Source organism: Kryptolebias marmoratus, linkage group LG9 (genome assembly GCF_001649575.2).
Source record: "Kryptolebias marmoratus isolate JLee-2015 linkage group LG9, ASM164957v2, whole genome shotgun sequence".
Taxonomy (NCBI): Eukaryota; Metazoa; Chordata; class Actinopteri; order Cyprinodontiformes; family Rivulidae; genus Kryptolebias; species Kryptolebias marmoratus.
In genome coordinates, this window is record NC_051438.1 from 18,477,028 (window position 1) to 18,499,987 (window position 22,960).

General features: G+C 41.0%; 1 protein-coding gene across 2 annotated transcripts; it reads left to right on the top strand.

Moving 5' to 3' along the window:
- The first annotated feature begins 2,978 nt into the window (after window positions 1-2,978).
- On the top strand, window positions 2,979-22,896 carry LOC108243019 (neuronal acetylcholine receptor subunit alpha-7). 2 transcript variants are annotated; one of them, XM_037977497.1, is made up of 9 exons: window positions 2,979-3,350; window positions 5,025-5,164; window positions 5,426-5,470; window positions 6,271-6,380; window positions 15,051-15,298; window positions 16,839-17,033; window positions 17,368-17,454; window positions 19,585-19,694; window positions 20,008-22,896. In XM_037977497.1, exons 3-9 carry the CDS (start codon window positions 5,447-5,449, stop codon window positions 20,602-20,604), a joined length of 1,371 nt encoding a protein of 456 aa, XP_037833425.1. In that variant the 5' UTR covers window positions 2,979-3,350; window positions 5,025-5,164; window positions 5,426-5,446; the 3' UTR covers window positions 20,605-22,896. The 2 variants fall into 2 exon arrangements, with proteins under 2 accessions (XP_037833425.1, XP_024864380.1); XM_025008612.2 differs by lacking the exon at window positions 2,979-3,350 and adding an exon at window positions 3,381-4,531.
- The last annotated feature ends 64 nt before the right edge of the window (window positions 22,897-22,960 follow it).

Genomic DNA, 22,960 nt, shown 5'->3' on the forward strand with positions numbered 1-22,960 from the left:
ACTTTCCTGCATTCGAGTCACCGTTTCGTTTATGTTTATTCATCAATATTCATGTTGCATGGTTTGAAACAGGGGCCCAAAGGGGCCCAAAGCCCAAAAGCCCCTGTTTTGAGGTCCCATGTGTCTTCCTAGCAGCAAGATTATTGGGAGCAAACAGTTGTTAGAGTCAGCTGCAGAAAACAAAGCCACAGCATTACAGCCTCGTGGGAATTATGCGGCCATTTACTGATTGTGAAACTCATGGTACGTATTATATTTGCATTTCTTAGCCCAACGACACCAGAGTCTTTGTCAGCATTCGGCACATTCTGAATGTTTGTGAGGAACATTCAGGTTATCTAAGTGTATCAGGTAATGTCAAATTGTGTGTTTTTAACCCAAATCAGGTATTTGATTGTTTTAAACATCACAACCATGCAGCTATTGTGCATATTTTGTATACTTTATAATCAAAGAAAAAATGTCAATGACAAGACAAACTACAGACGTGGATAAACTAGTCATTCATCACTAAGATTTCCCTAAAAAACTCGTCAAGTTAAAATCCTTACAAACATAAACACAATAATGATTTTAGTAATCATAGACCATCATGTTTTGTTTTTTTTGCAGTGGTGACGAACAGGTCGACATGCAAGGTCAGGTATTGCGATCTGTAGTGAGAGCAGGGAGCAGGTGGAAGAGAGTCTGGAGAGGTTGAGTAATGCTCTGGAGAAAAGTGGAATGGAAGTCAAAGTTAGCATGCAAGAATACATGTGTGAGCGTGAGAGAGGGGGACAGGTGTAACAGTAATTCTGTTTGTGAGGGGTTTGGAAGCGGGAGCACCAAGAGAAAGAGTGTTGAGTGTGGAGCTCCAAGGGAGCAGGAAAAAAAAAAGAAGACCACAGAGAAGGTTCATGGCTGTAGGATATGCAGAGGGCTGGTGTGACAGAGGAGGATCCTGGGATAGAGGAAGATGGAAGCAGATGATCTGCTGTGGCAGCCCCGAAAGGGAGCAGCCAAGTGAAGAAGTGGAAAAAGCCAGCACATGTTTAACATTTCAAATTGACGTGAGAAACACAAAATTTAATCAGCTAAACATTTATGTTGTTTCCACTTGGCTGTTGTGTATTTGCAGTCTGGTGACATAATCTCCAAACTCCTGAAAGCGTAAGAAAAACATTGTTTTATGTAATAATGGCTCATCCAATTTACATAAAGATTACCTCGGCAGAAGGAATGTGAAGGGACAAAGCATCTCGATTCCTCTGCATCCCGTGTGTATTTATGTTGGTTTAAGCAGCTCGGGTTGGATGGGTTCGGCTCGGTGCTTCAGGGGCACAAAAACACCCTGATGGTCATTTAGAGCTTTCCCTGAAATAGCTTTCCTGCGGTTTTGTTTTGGTGTTTATCTATGATGTGTTTTTAGAGAACGAGAGAGGGAGAAAGAGTCCCTCAGGCTGTCTGATGAGCATGTTTGGAAGCCTCATCTGAATGCACCGACCCAGAAAAAAAAAACCTCAAATAGGCCAAAATCAGAAAGCAGAACTTCTCAGTGTACCAGTAAATACATGCGAGTGTGTGACAGATACAACTGTAATGTATGTAGATATTATCCCAAATAATGAAAGTTTTAGCGCTATGGAACAGATCTGTTCATGATGGTCACCTGTTAATGGTTAATGGGTCTCACATTCCCATTACTTCTGATTTATATAATAATAAGATGCTTTTGGGGGAAGGATTGCTTGTGTCCTACAAGCTAATCATGTGTAAAAATGCTCTTTACTTGTGAGAAAGTGAAAAGTTTGGAAAGCTGACAAAGGAGAGGTGGGGGTGGGGTGCTTGGATATTCTTGTAAAGGGTGAAAAGAGGGAGAGAGGTGCAGTAAAAAAAGAAAAGACTGAGAAATTTACAGTTGAGGGTGAGAGGGTAATAAAAACGGTGTTAAAACAGGAGTGAAGGACAGATGAAGGATGGTGACTTTCTACGTCTGATTTTCTCTTTGTGGGGAGGACAATTTCTATAAAGGCCTCGTTAAAATACATATCATCCATCCGTCCGTCCATCCATCCATCCATCCATCCATTTGTCCATACGTCCGTCCATCCGTCCGTCCGTCCATCCATTTGTCCATACGTCCATCCATCCATCCATGGTAATGCATTCCCACTTATCAGACGAACCAAGTCCATTAAATATTAAAAGTAAAGAATCACCTTCAGAATAGTTATAAATTTGATCAGCTGTTAACTCGGTAACAGACCTGTGCTCGTTCTGAACCTAAACACCCAGACAACAAACAGATCAACAGAATGGGTGCTGAACACATGACGAACTCTCCACCGTATTACTAAAGTCCTGTCTGAACTCCAACTTGTAATACTGTCTTCATTAGGGAGGCAATAACAAAAGAAACCAGAACAGAACCCTCATGGATCTTCTGCCTTTGTCCTGATTTCACGGTGTACTCCGTTAGTTTATGAATTAAAGCTGGCACGGGGCTTTTTTATTTATTTTTTACCTGATTATTTAATCCCGACTGAAACACTTTTATGAGACAAGCGGCAGCAGAGACTGAACTTTCGATTGCTCTTCTCTGATTTTATTGGTTTAGTTATGCTCTCTTGGCTCCCAGTTCACATTTCCCAGTAATAAAACACAAGAGAGACACGGGAGGGATTTTTTGGCAGGATCGCAGCTGTAGATGAAGCTTGAATTACTTCATGTGTCTGTACAAATTTGATTTCGCATATTTGGGGGCAGATTTATGACTTTTCTGTCTGCTAATAGTTTGGAATTTTGTCATTTCTTCATTTTTTAAAATCAAAATCCAAAAGAGAAACTCCCCTTAGGACATTTGAATTGTACATAATTGCGCAAGCAAATATTTTTTGCAGGCAGAAAGACTGAAAAACAATCTTGTGAAAGGATCTGTCTGCATCTGTGTTTGAGATTATTGTGTGTCTGTGAAACGCCATAAAAACAATCCATCTTCCCCAAGCGTTGACTGGCTTTTGCAGGAGTGTTGAAAAGAGGTTTCGCTGTTTTGAGAAGCCTCTCTGTGCGCCTCTGTCTCTGACCTCAGGCTCGGTTCTGCCATAATTCTCCTCATTACGGATTTAATGGACCAATCAGCACCATCCAGGCCAAAGTCAGCAGCATCCTCACAGCTTTACAGGCCTGGGTTTTTATTCCTTTGACTTTATTTCTCTTTCATATTGTTTGTTTGACTGATTCCCTTCATCCACCGTTTATTAGGGGAAGGACCACTGACTGTTAATATGATGGAGGCTGTATGCAGGTCATGTCTGGAGTTGATGTTATTGGTGGATTACACCCAGATGTTTGTGAAAAATGTGCTTACTGAGGTGTGCAAAAATATTCATAAAAACTAGTTTGTACTGACCTGCTTCTGTAAACATGTGTTTGAATTATACTTAATAACATTACTAATTTCATGCTCTTTGATTCTTAACAAGTTAACATTTCTAAATTAATATTTTTGTTATTGTTTACTTATTTTAATTCTATTTCTTATCTTGTTTAATTATTTTGGGTTTGCTGCAGCAAAAATGTACATTTTCTTTATTAAGGACAAATAAAGGGTGATTTTGCTTTTCTTTGTATATGTCAATTAAAACAATGCTTCAGATCTTTTGAAGTGGGGTTCTGCAAAAAGGTTATGAACAAATATGATCTCACCTGTTGTAGATTGCTCTTTGAACAGCCTTAGTTTGGAGAACTAACGTTTAATTTTGATGACTGATGAGGGAACAGCACCAAAGTGGACAGCTGCCACCTCAAAACAGCTTCAAATTTTAAAAATTTCACTGCAGGTCGGGCAAACAAATATGAACATTTACATATCTCAGTCGATTTCACATTAAGTGGTTTTCATGCAGAGTTTTATGGTTATTTGTGAGGTTAAATAGTGATCCACTCTGGCCTTGGATCATTTCAGGCTACTGGAGGTGTTGGCTTGTCAGAATGAGACTTTTTTTTCCAAACTGAGGTTGTTCAAAGAGCTATCTACAACAGGTAAGATACTAACTGTTCAGAACCTTTCCACAGAAACTACTACTACTTCAAGAGCTGAACTATCTCTTTAGCAGACGGGGCTCCTTTAGCAGCAAAGTTTGATATTTGTTCTAAAAGTGCAAATAATTAATTTTAAAAAATCACATTCAGCCAAAAGCATGATTTTACTTGATGACTGGTAAAATGTAGTTTTGACCATTTTTTATTTTCCTTCATGTAAAATTCACTGATCTCAGATCAGTGAGGATATTCTGCATTGTGTGTTTTATTTTCACACAGATGGGCAGTGCTTTAATAAAATGTGGCCGGCAAACACATCCTCCCGATCACCTGACATTTTAAAAACCACACCGCCCCACGGCTCTGCCACCCTGTGTCTGCGTGTTACAGTTAGCAGATATGAACGCAGACGTCAGCAGTGTTTATTTATTCATCATTTGTCAGAACCTCTGGCTCAACACGTGCGCACCTTATTGGTTTTACACCAGTCGCACGTTTCCGGATTGCAGAGGTAACGTCGAGCCCATCCTGCCACAGTCTCAGCAGATTAGCTGATCGGGATCAGTGTGAGGCGGTGCTGCTTTTTTTTTTTTCTTTTTAAAAACCCAGCAAGTCCTTCATAATCTGACTGCAGGCAGATGCCGACAAAAGAGGAACATTAAAGGCACTTTTATGGATTAAAATTCAGCACGAGTGCTTTTCCAAGGCCCAAGCCAAAAAAAAAAGAAAAAAAACCTATTGGCATTTTAAAAATATTGTCAGTAAACTTTTAAAATTTCTGTTTAATCACCAAACTTTCAGACTAACTAAACTAACAGAGCTCTTCTTCCTGAAGTCTTTTTTGCTTCATGTCTTAAGGCATCCTTGGACCTCACCATTTGAATTATTATTTTTTATACATAACTAGAATATTTGCTCAGTTTGTGTTGAAAATGCACTGAACGTGGTCTGTACTCAGTAAGAACAGAACAAGCACTACTTTATCTTCTGCTTCTTTCATCCAGAATCGTCGCAGGGCGAGCACCAGAGGCGTCTGTACAAGGAGCTGCTGGCTAACTACAATCGATTAGAGAGACCCGTGGTTAATGATTCAGCTGCCATCCTGGTGGAGCTGGGCCTCACGCTGCTGCAGATTATAGACGTGGTGAGGAAGCTGGGGTTTTATTCTGTGTGTGTGTGTGAGGCATGGCTGTAAATTGTGGAGAGGAGGAAGAGGTTGCAGTTTCTGTTTAGGAAAATCTAAAATGCAGTGCGTTAATACCAGCTGGATGTCTCAGGTCGTCTAACAGAAGTGACTACAGGTGGTCTCTGTCTCTGGTCATAGTCCTTTTTGTACTGAAGAAATGTGAATTAGTTTGGCTGCAGTTTTTTGTTTTATTCTCCTACTTTTTCTGTTTGCATGCAGGATGAGAAAAACCAGGTGCTAATGACCAACGCCTGGCTGCAGCTGGTGAGTCAAACTTTGTGACGGACACATTATCACCAGCTGAGTGTGCTTTAATTAAGATTTTATGACACAATTACCTTGTAAGGGCTCTGTTTGACAGTGTTCCTCAAACGAACAGTGTGCCGTGCATGTTGATGAACTGTGAAAAGTTCTCATCTTTGCATCCTTTTCAAATCTTATCTAACATCTTTATGTAGCATAGAGAACAAGAACCAGGCTCATGATGGGCAGCCATCCGGGGTTTGAGAGGACAGGAAAGAGACGCAGACAAACACAGAATGACTGGTCCAGCTGTAGATTTTATGGGAAGAAAGACAAAGAAAAACATGTTAATGATAGAAGTAATTACAAATACAAACATGGAGAGTAGAGAGAGTAAAGGCAGAAGCAGAGGGAGGAAATGTGGTCAGTTTGTCCTCCAGCAGAACTAAGGGACAGCTCAGGAAACCCAAACCAACCCAAACTATAGGATTTATCAAAAAAGAAAGTCTTAAAAGTAGACAGGGTGTCCGAAATTGGAAGATGGTTCCACAAAAGAGGAGCCTGAGAATTGAAAGGTCTGCCTTTCATTTAGGAAACTCTAGGAACCACAAGTAACCCTGCAGTCTGAGAGTGAAGTGCTCTGTTCGGAAAATATGGAACAATAAGATCTTTAAGATAAGATGGAGCTCGGTTTGTGAGAGCTTTGTATGTTAGAAGGAAGATTTTAAATTCTGGATTTGACAGGAAGTCGATGGAGAGAAGCTTAAATTGGAGAAATAGGAAATTTGTCATTTGTGAAAATATTTTTGTTTCTGCCTCAGCACTGGACCGATATCTACCTGAGCTGGAATCCAGAAAACTACCCCGGAGTCCAGAACCTGCGTTTCCCCTCGGACCAGATCTGGACTCCTGACATCCTCCTCTACAACAGGTCAGAGCCGCCCTCTCTGCAAAGCAGTAACCTCTAAAGTTTGCTGTAGATTTTTCCACTCAAACTCCTCTGCAGATCAGACTTCTGCAGATTTTAAACTGGTTTGAGGAACACATTCAGTTCTCCCATGTCTCAAACATGACGAATCACAAATAAATCTGATTCGAATTCAGAGGTAAGAAGTTTGTGTGTGGATACATCTCGTCCTACAGTATTTATATAGTAATAGTTAAAACAAAAAGTCACAATAATTGTTTATTTAATTTTTAACTCAATCATTTGTTTATACAAATTACTAAAATATCCATACTATGTTAAAGAAAATAATCAGATAAAAAAGTATACAAACCAGTGAAATCTACAAAATGAAGCAGTTTTTAAGACCTAAAAGAAAATTACCAGATATTGTCAATGCATATGGCATGCTGGAGTTATAATAAGATTATTTTATGTTTAAAATGAAGGAGTTGCACCCATTTGGTCAAATCTTGAAAATAAATTCATGCACAACTGCACACAATACTGCAAGATCTTGTAGGATTTGGTAGAGTTTGGAGTATGTATGCACTACAGCACCTAATATTAGGTCAATATCTGTAAGGTTATTAGCAAAACTGCCATTTTTTAAAAGTCAATTAGCTGTGGCAACCATCTTGAGTAGGACTAAATCCAAAAGTTAATAGGAAGTAGATGTTTCATTAAACTTTGTCTGTTGGTTCAGGAGATATTTTGCTAACAGACAGACAAACTATCACACACAGAAGTAATTTCATGGTGGTGTGCAATAACAACCAGTGTGTAATGTGCTTTAATAGAGAAATGTTTTTTGAAAAAACTGTTTTTACTTTGCAGAGCTATACTTCTAAGAGTAAAAAGTAAAATGTTTGTTTCACTTTTATTCAAAAAATTTCTTACTTTCCTTTTCCATCATCTGACACCGACTGACTGATGAAATGATGGTTGCAATTAGGATTAGTCACTAAAGTAATGTTAGATGTAATTATTTACAGAATACAGTTTTGTTTTTAAATGAGTAAATGAGGAAACAAACAAACAAACCAACAAATTAATAATAATAAAAACAAATCCTATTTTGATAAAAGTTAATGAGCTGTCTGCGTTTTGTGATGCAGGTCATGTTTGTGCTTTTCTTCAAGCTTCCATAAGGGGTCAATTACTGATGCAGAACGGTTTGTTTTCCTCCACAACAACGATTTGCATTTCACATGTCTGCTCACCCAAGTGGGAAAAACATGTTTGGGTCTGAGATCCAGAAAGTTAAAATGAAGTCATGAACTGATTCAGTCAGAATGTTGTAAAACGGATGATTGTGTTTAGCTGAAGAAATCACAAGGAACTGAAATGAAGTCAAACAGCATTTCAGGTGTTCTGCGTCGATGTTCGAGGGTGGAGATGTCTTTGTATCGCCTGCTGCTGTGGACAAAAGCAGTGATGTTTTTGCCTCTGTGTGTATGTTTGTCTGTTAGCAAAATATCTCATGAACCAATGGACAGATTTCAAAGGGGACCTATTATGCTTGAGACTTCTCCTGATCAGTTCTGCCAGTTTTAGGGCTATGTCACTTTTATGCAAATAAGCTGCTGTTGGCCACACCCCCTCAACTTAGTGACCCGTCTCAAAACTTAAAAACTCTCTGAAGGACTAAACGCTGCGGATCTGACGCACATTTATATCATTATTAATTCAAACTCTGAGGATTCTGACTTTGAGACACCAGCAATCAGCAAGTCCAAACCCAAAAAGCATACGGACGGCTGCCTGGTAAAGATCAGTTTTATTTATTTTTTCCAACTTTTCTTCTTTTTTATTAACATAGTTCTAATGTTAGTTTAGACAAACCTGCAGTGACTTACATAGACGTGTTTCTGGGACAGCTGAGCTGCTCAAACTACAACTTTCTTTGGTAATATTGCAGGGACATTGCCATCAAAAATTAAAATAAAGCCACGCAGCTCTGTTCTCCATGACTGGGAGAACATGCATGAATACATGTTCTATATTGCAGCCGACAACAGAACATTTTCCTTTTCCAGCAGACACCATTCAGCGGGAAAACCAGCAGAACTAACCTGATGGTTTTCTTGTAATGAAGTGGGCGGAGCTCCATTTGGGTTGCTAGGTGAAGGGCTGGGCTCGGCTTTGGGTTGCTAGGTAACGGGGATTGTGACGCAACAATTCCGGGGTTTTTGAAACAGGTAGTTTTCAAAAGCACCAGACACCAGAAAACCTTTACTTATTGTCAAAAAACAGCTGTTTTTTGGTGCTTGGACTGTTTCTAGAAGCAGCAGATACCCAAACAGAAGTTCAAAAACATGTCATTTCTCAACATGAGATGATTTTAGTCTAAAGCTGGCATGAAAGGCGACGGTCGACATGCATTCCTTCAAGGAATACTAGGCCTTTAATTTGAGTGTGTAATTCCATCAATACACACACTCCTGTACACACAGACAAAACAATGATTTAAGAGTATTAACCCAAAATTTAAAAGCTTTTAGACCAGTCAGGATTACCCACCATAATCTCTGAGCTCACACCCCTCTTTTAACCCCCCTTCTGCTTTTTTTACCCTCGGCCTTCACTTCATTCCCTCCTTCTCTCTTTTCATCACAATCTATTTTTGTCTCCCTCCACCTCTCTTTCATAACTCACCATCTCGCTATAATTCATTCTATTCAACCTCCACCCTCCATATTTTATTGTTCCTGGCCTTCGCCAGCTCATATTTATAAATCATTCCATCTAACCTGGGTCTTTCAAAGTGTCAGCATTTTAGTGTCCTCCCACAGTCTACCTGTTCTGTCTCTCATCTAGCTTCTCAGCTACCTGTTCAAATATATGAAACCTTCCCCCGCGACCCGGAAAGGAAAATGCGAGTAAAAGAAAATGAATGAATGGATATTCTGACATTCAGAATCACATTTTTAACAAATAAATAACACATTTTACTTTCTATCCATTCATTTTTTCCACTTATTTATCACTAAAGTAACAAGTCCAGGAGGCAAACTCCTCAGACATCCATCTCCCCAGCATGAGAGTGAGATGTTTCACTATGGGGAATCGTCTTGGTGTGACCAACTACAGAAGCTCCAATGATATGACGACTGTCTAAGACTGACCGGCTGAGCCGTGCATCATATTACTATGGTCATTCGACCACCCCCTACTCAGTCTAGGCTGTGCTTGGGCAAGAAGGGAAGTGTTGGTAAAACACCTCTCTATGTTATCAAAAAATCAAGGTTTAGGTTACGTAACCCAACATTCTTTTTTCAACTGTGCTCGATGTTTCCCTATTACACTTCTATATTGCATTAAAGCCCTGAAGCCACAACCAGACCTATCCTGAACCAGGATAAAACAGGCTCTGAAGTTCCAACATTCAGTCCTGCCAGAGCTAGAGATGTCTGGAGCACAGATATCCTGAACAGATACTCCTTCATCAGTGCCCACGATGTGGCCATGCTCCTGGTGGAATGGGCCTTTGCAGACTTATGGTCTCCTCAATCCAGTGTGCTAGCCTCTGGCATGACACTGGTTAGCCTTTATGAGCTGTGGCCCATAAAACAAACAGCTGGTCTGACTTCCTGAAGCCGGCTGTCCTGTTCACATAAGTTCTTAGTGTCCGCACAGGGCACAGACAGTTAAAAATCTGCTCTTCCTTTAAAGAGAATGGAGGTGGGTAGAAAGCTAGCAGCTCCACTGAAGAACATCTGTACAAAGACTCCTTTACCTTTAGCACAAAAGCTGGATTGGCCTCCGACAGCCCAGGTGCCCACTGCAAATAGGAAGGACTAATGGACAAAGCATGTGAAACGCTCACCCTCTTAGCTGTATAAGAGCAGAAAAGTCCATAGGGATGATTATAAAGGGCCTCCGGCACCAATAAGAGGCCCCACAATGTGACCAGAGGCCTAGAAGCCAGCAGCTTATGCCGATACAGAGTGCTATAGCTGCGGGGAACAGGTCCTGCCTTGACGTTTGATGCAAGCTACCCCGGTAGAGTTGTCCGTCTTCACTAATACATGATGATCTTTTAAACAGAGCAGAAAGTGCTTTAGAGCTCAGAACGCTGCCTGCCGTTTCATTTACATTTGTGCGAAGCCGCAACATTTTCCATGACCACATACCATTCGCTATACTGTCCATCATGTTCGAACTCCACTGTCTGTCTGTTTTCATTGTAACCCTGGATGTCACTGCCCCCAGCGGTCCCTAGCGAGCAATCGTATATGCTAGTGAGTCAGGTCGCTGATTTGAGTTTAAACTCACCAGAAAAACAAAAGTCTTAGATGAAACATGCTCACGATTCCTTTTATTACATGTATGTTCGAATATGTTTTAAAACATCCATCCATCCATCCATTTTCTTTACCCGCTTCTCCATTCCGGGTCGCGGTTGCCTATCCCCAGCAGTCACTGTGCGAGAGGCGGGGGACACTCTGGACAGGTCGCAAGTCCATCGCAGGGCCACATAGAGACAAACGAGACAAACAACCATTCACACTCTCACTCACACCTAGGGACAATTTTTAGAGTCATCAATTAACCTAACATGCATGTTTTTGGTCTGTGGGAGGAAACCGGAGTACCCGGAGTAAACCCACGTGTGCACAGGGAGAACATGCAAACTCCACCCAGAAAGGCCTCAGGCCGGGAAGCGATCCTGCAACCTTCTTGCTGGGAGGCAACAGCTCTAACCACTACGCCACTGTGCCACCCTGTTTAAAAAAAAAAAAAAAAAAAAAAAAAAAAAAAAAAAAAAAAAATCTGTACATTCATACATTCACACTTTCACATTTAAGTTAAAATCACCAAATAACCTAATCTGTGTTTTTTGGACTTTGGGAGGAAACCGGAGTGCTCAGAGAAAACTCCCCAATGCAACAGTCTGAGGTCAAATGATAGCTGTATTCTTTTCTAAAGCGTTACCATTTTCTAAAACAAATATTTTAGCTGTTTCTTCTGAGTGGTGCTGTCTGGGTGTGGCACCAGTCCATTTACATCATTGCGGACATAAATTTGAGAAACTTATCTGGTTTTTCATCAGTTCTTTTGGAAATCTCTCGAATATAACTTAATATACTTACCTGTTTTTCAGTTGGCTCGCTTGTCACGTACGAGTCATTGAGATATTCCGTTTTTCCTTTAAAACTATCTGGAGTTTCTATAAATGACAAGTCCTCTTCTGTGGAATAGAAATCCGTCGAGCCAGATTCAAGTTCTGCCTCACGTTTTGGTGAATATGGAATTCTGTCATAATCAGGACAGACAGGTGTGTTATCAAATTCTGAGTGAGACAATGGATTTTCAAGATCTTCTGTGGATTTCCTCTCACAATAAGCTTCTTCAACACAAGGTGGGCTGAGGATTACTCTAGCAGCCTTAGTGACTACATATCCAATCCCGTAACCAAGGAGACAAAAAACCATGTTGCTTTTTTTGAAAAACCTCTTTGTCAGAAAACAAAACACATTTTACGTTTTTATAAGTTGTTGGTTCGTTTATTGGTGTGTGGAACTGTAAAAAAAACCCAACTGAATAATGCAAATGTGGATCCTTCACATCCACGGCCAGTTTTTTTTTTTTTCTCTCTCTTTAACAGCGTGACCAACTCAATAAGTTCATAAAGTGAACTGAATTTACCACCTATAGTAGGGGATGGTCGGTTGTCTGTGGTTATATGATGTGGGCGGAGCCCAGAGTAGCGCTCAGTTGATCTGTCTGTGATTGGTCACCATTCCCAACAGCCAAACACCAAGGAAAGTTAGAAATGACATTATTGACATCTGTGTGTTGTAGCTTTTCTGCAATAACAGCTGATATAAATGAGTTTGTTTGTGGATAATTGTGTGTGTGTGTGTGTGTGTGTGTGTGTGTATCAGGTTCATATAAAAGTGTAAAACAGCCATGTAAGCTGCTGATGACTGCGATGTGTCCGAGGTCAGTTGTCTCACTTGACTTCGAATCGATGAGGCACATGAAGGACGTCCATGTCGTCAAACAGACAGATGGGCAGCGCCATAACATAATACATCCCGAATTAGGACTGATGTATAAAAATATATATATATATACTGAAGGGCACTTTAAGTGTATTAAATAAGAGATATACAGTATGACACTATGGTGTCAAATACCATGGTCCAATATCATCTAAAAGTTGTGCAGAACATAAAATGGTAACAAAAATGTAATAAAATCTATATGAGATCATAGCATTTGCACAGTTTTGAATAACAATAATAATAATTTAATAATAAGTAATCTTGATTAAGGTCTTAATTAAAATGAGAGAACTTTACATAATAAACCATTATTTGCACATTTTAAACCTTCTCTTTTCTTCTTTCCTTTCATTTTATGAATTTGAAGTTAAAGCAGTCCATTTAGCTGTGTGCACATCTGTCCGTCTGTATTAAATAAATTGGAAATGTGTTGCCCATCCTGCGTGCAGCTTCCTTGCGCAGCGTGTCAGCCTCAGAGCCTTGAGGCTTTCAGACAGAAAGCTTCACACCGAGATCCTCCGAGGCGCTTTGCTTTGGGAGACGTGACATAACGCGCACGGATGGAATGGGCTCTGCACAACGCAGCCTTCAGTCTGAGGCGCTGACCTCAAGTTGCTCTTGACTCTGAACAACTGAAAGCTGCAAGGAAAAAATCTGCAGTCTTTATTTTTCTGGGGGTTTTTTTGTCCTGATTGGACAAAAACAGAAAAGCTCTGAAAATGTTTAACATTAAAGTAGCTGTTGTTGCTCCTTATGAGCGGAACATAATGAGCAGCATCAATCAAAATGAATGTGTGTGTGTGTGTGTGTGTAAGGTGTTGAATGAGGGAGAGGAAAGCTCGGTGACTCATGTCCCATGGTGCAGGAACCCGTCACTGCCACCATTGTCACTGTGGCTCGGCCTCTGGTTCCCTCTTGCTCCACTCTGACATTTCCACAGTGCTCTTTCTGCAGTGTGTGTGTATGGTGTGTGTGTGTGTGTGTGTGTGTGTGTGTGTGTGTGTGTGTGTGTGTGAGCTCCCACTCTCTCAGGGATATCACTTGTCCATTTGCATTTTTAATATTCGAGATGTGTACATACCAAAAGGCATTTTAGGCATGCTCTTTCCTTCCCGTTCCCTTTGATAGTTGCATACTGGACCTGAAATGGAACTGTGTTAAAACCAATGTGTTTACATGAAAATTAAAATGAATATCCACGCTCTGAGTTACCAGACTTTCCATTTTGATTTGTCATCACGAACTCACCTCAGGGTGCTCTTTACTCAGAGGTGTGTCGGTGCTAATTTCAGGGTAGAATACACATTCAGATGAAGTATCATAAATAATTTGCTTATTGCTCTGCCCCACTTTCATAAATACAGATAGACAGAGTGATTCCATTAACTTCCATTGTCCAAAACGTCTATTCTTTCGCCACAATGTATTTTTGGGGCTGTATGACGGTCTTTGTTGGTGCGTGTGTGTTTGCGCTCTATAAAATTAGGCGTGTAAATTTGAAGTAGCGAGGGCTGTGAGTAGATCTCTAAATATTGTAGTCGTCATTAATAAAAAACAGACTTATGTGCAGTAGGTGTTTGCTGAAGTAAAACAAACCTCTGGGGGAATTTTCAAGCCTGAGAAGATGAATGAGGGAGGCTTTAAATGAAAAGAAAGTGGTGAAAGAAAGAAAGGTGTGTGAGTGTCAGAGAAAAGTTTGTGGTGCAAACTCAACAATGTCCAGGATTTAAGACAACAAAATAGGAAAAAAAAAGCTTTTCAGACTTTCATTCGTTCTCTTCTGATCAGAAGCAGTTAAACCGTGCATACATGTGCAGGTTGAAGCATAGTTGTCCTCAAATCAATAAAAAATATCAGAAAATGAATCTGTGTTAAACAATTAATAACTATAAAATAAACCTTATTTGTTTGTTGGAACCCACATTTTTTTTCAAGGTTTTTTTTATTGCAGACTTGCAGGAAAAATCTGCTGTTTTTAAAACTGTTGTCAAAGTAAAATCAATACCCTAAAGCAGAATTTAAATTTGGCATTTAAACTAATTTGTACATTTGATCCAGTTTTCACTTTCTTTGTGACAAATCATCAGAAACAAAAACAGGGTTTTCATTTTTGTCTAAGACCTTTTCTACTCATTATGCTTAAATAAAAAGCAATAAAAACCGAGGTATTGTATATTCTTCCAGCTGCTCGCTGCAATGGAAAGCTGCTTGTTGTTGTTGTTGTAGCTGGGGTCTTGTCCTCTGGATTCTCAGAGTTCAGACGTTGCCTCTGGCCTGTTGCAGTTTCCACGCTCACTACGAACGAAGCAGCACCTCTTCAAACCTTAATTAGAGCTCAACCAGAAGGCCGAGCTCAGAGTTTATGTTCAGCCAGTTTCCCAATGTGACTGTTTACTGTTTGTTTGTTTGTTTTTCACTGGTGTTTGTGGGTTTAATAACTTCAAATTTTTGTGTTCAAAGCTGCTCTCAGATCGAACCTCCTGAGCTGCAGGATGTTCTCTCATTGCTGGATTGTGTCCAGTTTAAAAAAAATAATCATAAACTAAGTATTTTAAATGTTTTTCAGTTTAAATAAGACCATAAGAACCATGTCTAACTGAGCGATGTTACCTGAGTTGGTCTCTGTTATTGGGTTCCGTAGTGCCGATGAGCGCTTCGACGCCACGTTTCACACCAACGTCCTGGTGAACGCCTCGGGTTACTGTCAGTACATCCCGCCCGGCATCCTGAAGAGCACCTGCTACATCGACGTGCGCTGGTTCCCCTTCGACGTGCAGAAGTGCGACCTGAAGTTCGGCTCGTGGACTCACAACGGCTGGCTTTTGGACCTCCAGATGCTGGACGTGGACACGTCCACCTACATCCCCAACGGGGAGTGGGACCTCGTGGGTAAGAGAGGATCTGTGTTTGTCACCGCCGGCGCCAGCGGGGAGAGAGGCGGAAGTAATCAAAGCACAAATTATTAAAAAATCTTTCCATCTAAGCTATGCAGTTTAAATGAAAAAAAAAAAATCATTTTGTAGATATCAGAGTACTGTTTGAATCCTGTTTTTTTCTGCATCCAGTCTGACGCGAGAGCAAATGGAAAATAAATTGCTGCTCTCCTTAAATCAATATTTTGGATTATTCCAATACATACAGTATGACAAAACGAAAACATTTAGGCACATTTGTCCAAGAGGTTGATTTCAAACATAGACAGATTTTTATATAAGTGTTGGGGGCTGCAAAAAGTAAACAATTTCTAAAAAGCAAAAGCAGAGGGCCACATATTGCTGCTGGTTGTAGAGTAATTATGGTTCAGTGGGACCCTGTACTTTGTGCTCATCATTTCATTTTCCCTCACCAAATCGAAACAGCTTTTATCTTTGCGTAAACAGAAGGTGTTTTTTATTCGCAGAACTACCAAATACGTCATTCACTGCAACAGCAAGCCCAATTGTTTACATTTTTACAATCCTGAACGTAAAAGCGTTTCATATTTTATGATTCGGGCAAACGATAAAGAAACTTACTGGAAACTGACCGCTTCTTTCTAACTGTACTGCTTCTACTAATGACACCTTTATGAAATGTTTGTATTCGTTATCATCACCCACCGCTGAAAGGGACGTCTGTGTCTGTAGTGTTAGCAAAATATTGCATAATCCACTGGTCAGATTTTAATGAAACTCTCAGAAATGATAATGATCAGATATATATCTACACCTGAATAAATTTTGAAGTCAATTCAACTCAAGATGGCCGTCACAGCCTACTGACCTTAGCGAACACATATGGCTACAGCTCAGCCAGTTTTACAGATTTTGAGCTAAAAATAGGTGTGGTTTCTGAAACTTTCCGTGCTGGTTGTTTCCAGCTGGGACAAGATCCCAGAGTCAGGGGCCCCCGGGGTGACGATTAACTGTAAATGGGTGTCAGACAGGACCAGATGGCTCGCAGCAGGAGTGTTTGACACTCGGGCAGCCATGTAGCCACACCATATGCGAACTCTGAGCAACCACATTTCAACCCGAAGGTGAGAAATCCCTCTAAAAATCAAAATGGCTCCAACTTTTCTCTTTTCTCTACAACTTTTTTTTTCCCAATGTGAAGTTGAAATGAGGACAGAGCTCCGAGCCTGGACCGACTTTGACTCAGTCTGGTGGAAAAAGTTTTCAGAGTTGAAGAAATAAGATTCAGCTCGGTGAATTGAGCGAGGCGTTTCTCATACCGACCATAAAATATATCGACCCAGCTTTACTTTCGCTCTCATCAGCACAGAAATAATGGTTTCACTTAAAAGATAAAAAAAAGTACAGCCTTTCACGGCAGAGTGCTTGTAGCCTGCAACAGCAGTGACAAACCTAAAGCTTTTCAGATTACGGTTCAGATCAACTCCAACAATTATATGAAAAGTTTTTCCACTGTGTGTGTTTCTCTCCTACAGGTGTGCCGGCCAAGCGTAACGAGCTGTATTACGAGTGCTGTAAAGAGCCCTACCCTGACGTGACCTTCACAGTCACCATGCGCCGCAGGACTCTGTATTACGGACTAAATCTGCTTATTCCCTGCGTGCTGATCTCTGGTTTGGCCCTGCTCGTATTCCTCCTACCTGCAGACTCCGGAGAAAAGATTTCCTTGGGTAAAAACACATCTAAAAAAAAAACAAATTAATAAAAACATTGGTATGGATCGTGTATCAAACCATGAACACATGCGTTCAAAATCACCTGAAATGAGAATAAGAGGCTTGTTATCACAACTCCTCTATCAGAGCAGTGACATGGTGACATTACGAGTCACATAGTTAGACTTTTATGGATTTCCTGAGCTACTTTGAGCCGCCAGCTGACAAAAGGTCATAGTCATGAGCACTGATAACATACCAAAGTAATTTCAGGAACAATTTCATACGCCAGTGACCGTGATCGCATCGCATGTGCTCAAGCTCCGTCTACCTCTGCTTCTGTCTGAAGGCATCACGGTGCTGCTGTCGCTGACCGTCTTCATGCTCCTGGTGGCAGAGATCATGCCCGCCACGTCAGACTCCGTGCCCCTCATCGGTGAGTCCTGGTTCTGCGTCTGTGTGAAAGCTTGTAAGGTTTTCATCCCCGTGTCAAAGAAGAAACAGAAGGAGCAACTGAACTGAAATCCCCCCCCACACACACACACACACTTTAAACAGAGACAAGATCTTATGATGAGCCTCTTTCGTTAAAAAGTTTACTTAATAAATGTAAAAAAATAAATTGAAACCTGTGGCGTAAAAGTCATATCAGTTCAGAAACTGTATTTAATGCACGTCATCTACTGATGTAATGATTAGAACTTTTGAAGTAGGGTTCTGCAGAAGGTTTGTGCACAGTAAATATCTTACCTGCTGTAGATCTCTAACTGCAATGACAAGCCAGCGGCTAGTCCAAGTGGGCCAAGACCAAAGTGGATTGCTGCCATTTTAAAACAACAACAAGCTCTAGAGTTTTATAATGGTTTACACTGAATCATGTGAAACCAGGTTATACACGTTTACATCGTCATCAGTTTTATTCTGGCAAAAATATTATGATATTCCTGCAGGAAGTGTCACAAGATGCACTAGAGGTGCTACAGCTAGCTGCTGCCATAGAATCCTATGTAAATAACAGTGTAATGCAAAATTGATAGTGATGTAAAGGTATATAAAATAGTATTCACATGAACAGGTATTACATTTTTTTAGAGTAGAGTTGTTTAAAGATGGCAGCAATCCACTTTGGCCTTGGCTTCACTTGGACTAGCCGTTGGCTCATCATTTTGGTCTGATTAAAACTATTTCTCCAAACTGAGGTCATTCACAGAGCTATCTAGAGCAGGTAAGATATTAGATATTCATAACCTTTCCACAAAACCCTGCTTCAAAAGAGCTGAACTATCATTTTAAAGTATTTTTTTTAAATGGAAGGGCCTAGTACACTTGGGAAAATAAATCTCTAGCTACAGTTTTGGCTGCAAATACACAACCTACCAACAATAAAACTGGGAATCTAGGCAGGAAATTGCAGTTTGCAAACCAAAATAATGTCTGTTTCTTATAGACAGTATAAAAAAAAAAAAACAGATTTCGCCGGCTAGACTTTTTGTTTGAGGAGCTCGAGCTTTATACAATATTCTCAGTATCAGACACAGATATGAAGATTAATGGGTAACCATAACCACAGCTGTCAGCTCTTTAAATGGGCTGTGAAATGTTTGATTCTCCACTGGTGAGCCAAAAGAATAGACAGAGAAAAGCACAAATGGAAGAAGAGTCTGAGGATTAGAGTGAAGGATCTCCTGTCACTTTGGGGTCTAAATCCTAAAGAAGCATCTTTAGGGACTTTGTGGACAAAATGAAGATTTGTTAGAAGAGCCTACTATTCCACACATACGTATGCCTGAATTATTCACCAGCTGCTTTATTAGGAACACCTTTCTAGTGCCGGGTTGGACCCCTTTTTGTCTTCAGAACTGCCTTAATTCTTTGTGGCATAAATTCAACAAGATATTGGAAACATTCCTCAGAAATTTAGGTCTATAGGGGCATGACAGCATCACGCAGTTGTTACAGATTTGTCAGCCGTAAAAGAGTTGGATTGGATTGAGATTCGGTGACCGTGGAGTTCGGTGGAGTTCAGACAATCGAGACTCATCAGAGCAGGCAATGGTTTTCCAGTTTCTTCGTGTCCAACTTCGGTGGGCCTGTGTGATCTGTAGTCTCAGTTTCCCCATTCTTAGCTGACAGGAGCAGCATCCGGCGTGGTCCTCTGCTGCTGTAGCCCATCCGCCTCAGGAATGAGATGTTATTCTGCAGGCCTTTGTTTGTAACGAGTGGTTGTTTGAGCTACTGCTGCCGTCCTATCATCTTGAACAGTCTCCCCATTCTCCTCTGACACCATCAAGGCTTTCCTGTCTACACAGCTGTGGCTCACTGGATATTTTCTCCTTTTTGGCCCATTCTGCGCAAACCCTAGAGATGGTTGTGCGTGATAAGTGATAATCGCAGTAGAACAGCAGTTTCTGGAATATTCAAACCAGTCCGTTTGGCACCAACAACCATGCCAGTCAACAAGAGTTAACATAAAAAAGAAATAACAAATTAATTGCATGATGTAAGATGTAAATCTCAGAGACACTTAAAAGCAAACTTGATGGTTTATTTTTCCTGCACTCAACAGCTCAGTACTTTGCCAGCACTATGATGATTGTGGGAATGTCTGTGGTGGTTACTGTCATCGTCCTGCAGTTCCACCACCATGACCCTCACGGGGGAAAGATGCCCAAGTGGGTGAGTAACTGCCCCAAACCTAATAACGCTACATGAGACTTGCATTTCTTGAACAGTATTGTTTGCTGCCTTGAGTGCCAAAGTTTTAAAACAAAGATCCTGTGTGACCCATTAGCGCTCAGAGTGTGTATTGGGGATGACTCTCAGCTACAACCACGCCAAACTTTAGCCCAATATTTGCTAAATTGACAGAGTTGGAGACAATTATGTGTTTCATAATGTCGATTCGCCTTAACAACCATCTTGAATCAGGTTGTGTGATTTGAAAAGAATAAATATGATGGCTTTACAGCGACAGTCTCTCTCTTTTCAGGTTCGAGTGGTTTTATTGAACTGGTGTGCCTGGTTTCTGCGGATGAAACAACCCGGCGATGAGCGCAAGCGGCCTCGACACAAGTACCGCCACGCCTCCCAGCACCACTCCAGCACCAGCTCCATAGAGATGGGCACGATGCCAAGCCTCGGCGTCCCTCTGTCGCAGGCGTCCTGCCCACCAGGGACCTCCAACGGCTCCATGAGCCTCTACTTTGGCAGCTACCATCCAATGGAGAGCCCCCACTGCCCCCCGTCCAGTGACTCCGGCGTGGCGCTGGGTGCTCGTGCCCACGGCTCACTCAGCGACGACTCCGAACCACCCGGAGGAGTCGCCAGTGGCGTCGGAGGCCTGGGGATGGGAGTACTCATCTCCCCGCCAGAGATCCAGCGCATTCTGGAGGAGGTGTCGTACATCGCCCAGAGGTTCCGCGACCAGGACGAGGCGGAGGCCATCTGCAGCGAGTGGAAGTTCGCTGCTGCCGTGGTGGACCGTCTGTGTCTCGTGGCCTTCTCCCTCTTCTCCATCATTTGCACTTTCACCATCCTGATGTCTGCTCCAAACTTCATCGAGGCTGTTTCCAAGGATTTCACATAACTGGCTGCTGCTGGATGGAAGGAAGGAAGAAAGAAGATGTAAATAATTAGAAAATAATTTTAAAAAAAGAGAGCGATTGTAAACGAACGTGGAGGGGAAACCGTCAGGACTGAAGAGTGAAGACCAGAGACTGTATATATTAGACCAAGCGTCCCTGTCTTCTCTCGTTGTTGGGAAGTGAAGCCAGCAGGATCCAGTTTATGGGAGCTGCCATGTTGTACCGTTGGGGGAGAATCTACACACTAACGATGTAGTCCCGCCTACTTTCCTGCACACAATCATGATGTTTCTTTTAAACATGAAATAGCTAATTACAACTAAATGTGTTAGAAAAAGGAATATTTAAACACACAGCAGTAAGTTAAGAACTATGTGAATCAATCTGAAAAAAAAAGGAAAATGTAAGGTGTTTTTAAAATTCTTTTACACATGGGCTATGTTTCGTTAGTTTACGCTGAAGGGGCGGGACTTAAAACGTGTACTGGAAGCGGCGGACAGGGAAGGTCGGTCCCGTTCTGGCTTCAACTTCCGGGTTCCTGTCGGAAGTCTAGATATATACGGTCTTGGCACCCATCGGGTCAGAGACGGGCTTGTAATGTTTTGTCAGAAAAATAATATTTTCTCCAGAAACTTGGTGTAAATAAACTGTGATATACAAACCAGCTGTTAGATCAGGAAACATTTACCGATAATAAAGTAATTATAATCCTATTTATAAAGAGCTAAGAAGCTGTGTGTGACCCAGACTCCAATCATTTTAGGATAATTTAGATCACATGTTGAGCTATAAAGCTAAAACAGAAAAAAAATGTTACATATGTTGTTTACTTTTCTCTTATATTATTTTAAAGCTGTCTTTATGTTGAGTTTGATGCCATCGGCACCCCACAGTAAGTCTGGAATGAGGCAACAAAAGACCGAGAACGTTGTGTGGACAGAAACACCTGCTGGAACAGGTTAATCTGCAGCAGGTGATCTGAACAAAGGCAGGATTTATATCTCTGACAGAGACAGTGAGAGGAAACATTAATAAACTTTCATCACACAGTTCAGGTACATTTGTCAGGAACTTAAGAGGTACATAAAAGACATCTAGCTAGTCATAAATAAATGAAGACAGATCATAAGATACACTGTATTTTTAAATAAATTACCAATTTGAGCTTTAAATTTATTTTATTTTCACTTAAATATTGGTTGTTTTTTCTATATATAATATTCATTCACAGTTTTGATGAATTAACCGTACCCTTCCTCTATAACGATGCGTACAACAGTACTGACTTCACCCCCTCCCATAAAAACAGCTGTCCTGTATGTGAAAGTCCGAGTCAACCAACTTACTTTACTAAATGATTTCTGATTCAATTTCTCTTTAAGGATCTTAGGCTAGTTACTAATATTTAGTGAGATTTGTGAAACTGTTAGTATTTCTTTTTTTTTTGTCACATTTTATTTTTCTCCTTACAAACTCAAAGTGGCAGAACAGATGCCAACAGAAAAGAAAAGAAAAAAAAAAGATCGCAAAATAAATCTCAGCTTTTATTGTGAAATTAGGCGGATTTTTCTCTGTGAATCAATGTCACTATTTCACATATTTTTTTGTGAAAAGCAAGTGTGCTCAAGATGAAAGGTGACGCAACTTTTGAATCTTTAAGACTGCACGCTTAAAGGGGTAGTCTGGTCATTTTTGAAGTGATGTTCTGTCATATATTTAAGACTACCAGCCGTGACGTCGGTCATAGAGCATGCCGGTTGGAGAAAGAGGCAAAAGTCTTCATCTAGGCTGGGCTATGGCTGACTAAAAGAGTGCCATTTTTTTTTTATAATTTCCCCAAAATGCTACGTTAGCTAATATTTGTTGTCTCGGGCCGTGTTTATGGCGTCAGTGCTGAGAAGCTGCTGAATGAACGCCGCTGATTGGTGCATTCAGCAGCTTCTCAGCCTACGTCCATACTCTCCGTACTCTGCGCTCTGTGTCTGCTGTCCCAGCCGATTAACGACCTGACAGAGCATCACTTCAAACCTGAGCAGACTCTTCCTTTAACAGCAGAGTGAAAACTTGACACAGTTACACTACGGAACATGATCTCCATTCAATAAAAAAAAAAAAAGAGTCTCACAGTCAGCAGGATCGATGTGACTCGCAGAGGGAGCTGACTGAAGGTTTTAAATGTGTTTACATCAATTTTTTCAGTTTTTGTTACAGCTGCAGTCGTTGGTCTCTTTATCTCTGTCAGTCTAACCGTGTTGTTGACTCTGTGTTAATAAAAAGACTGTTTATTCTCCGTATCACAGACTCGGCGTGAATCTCTGAAGGACGAACGTGAGGACGGGGTGGGTCGTTGTTTCACTG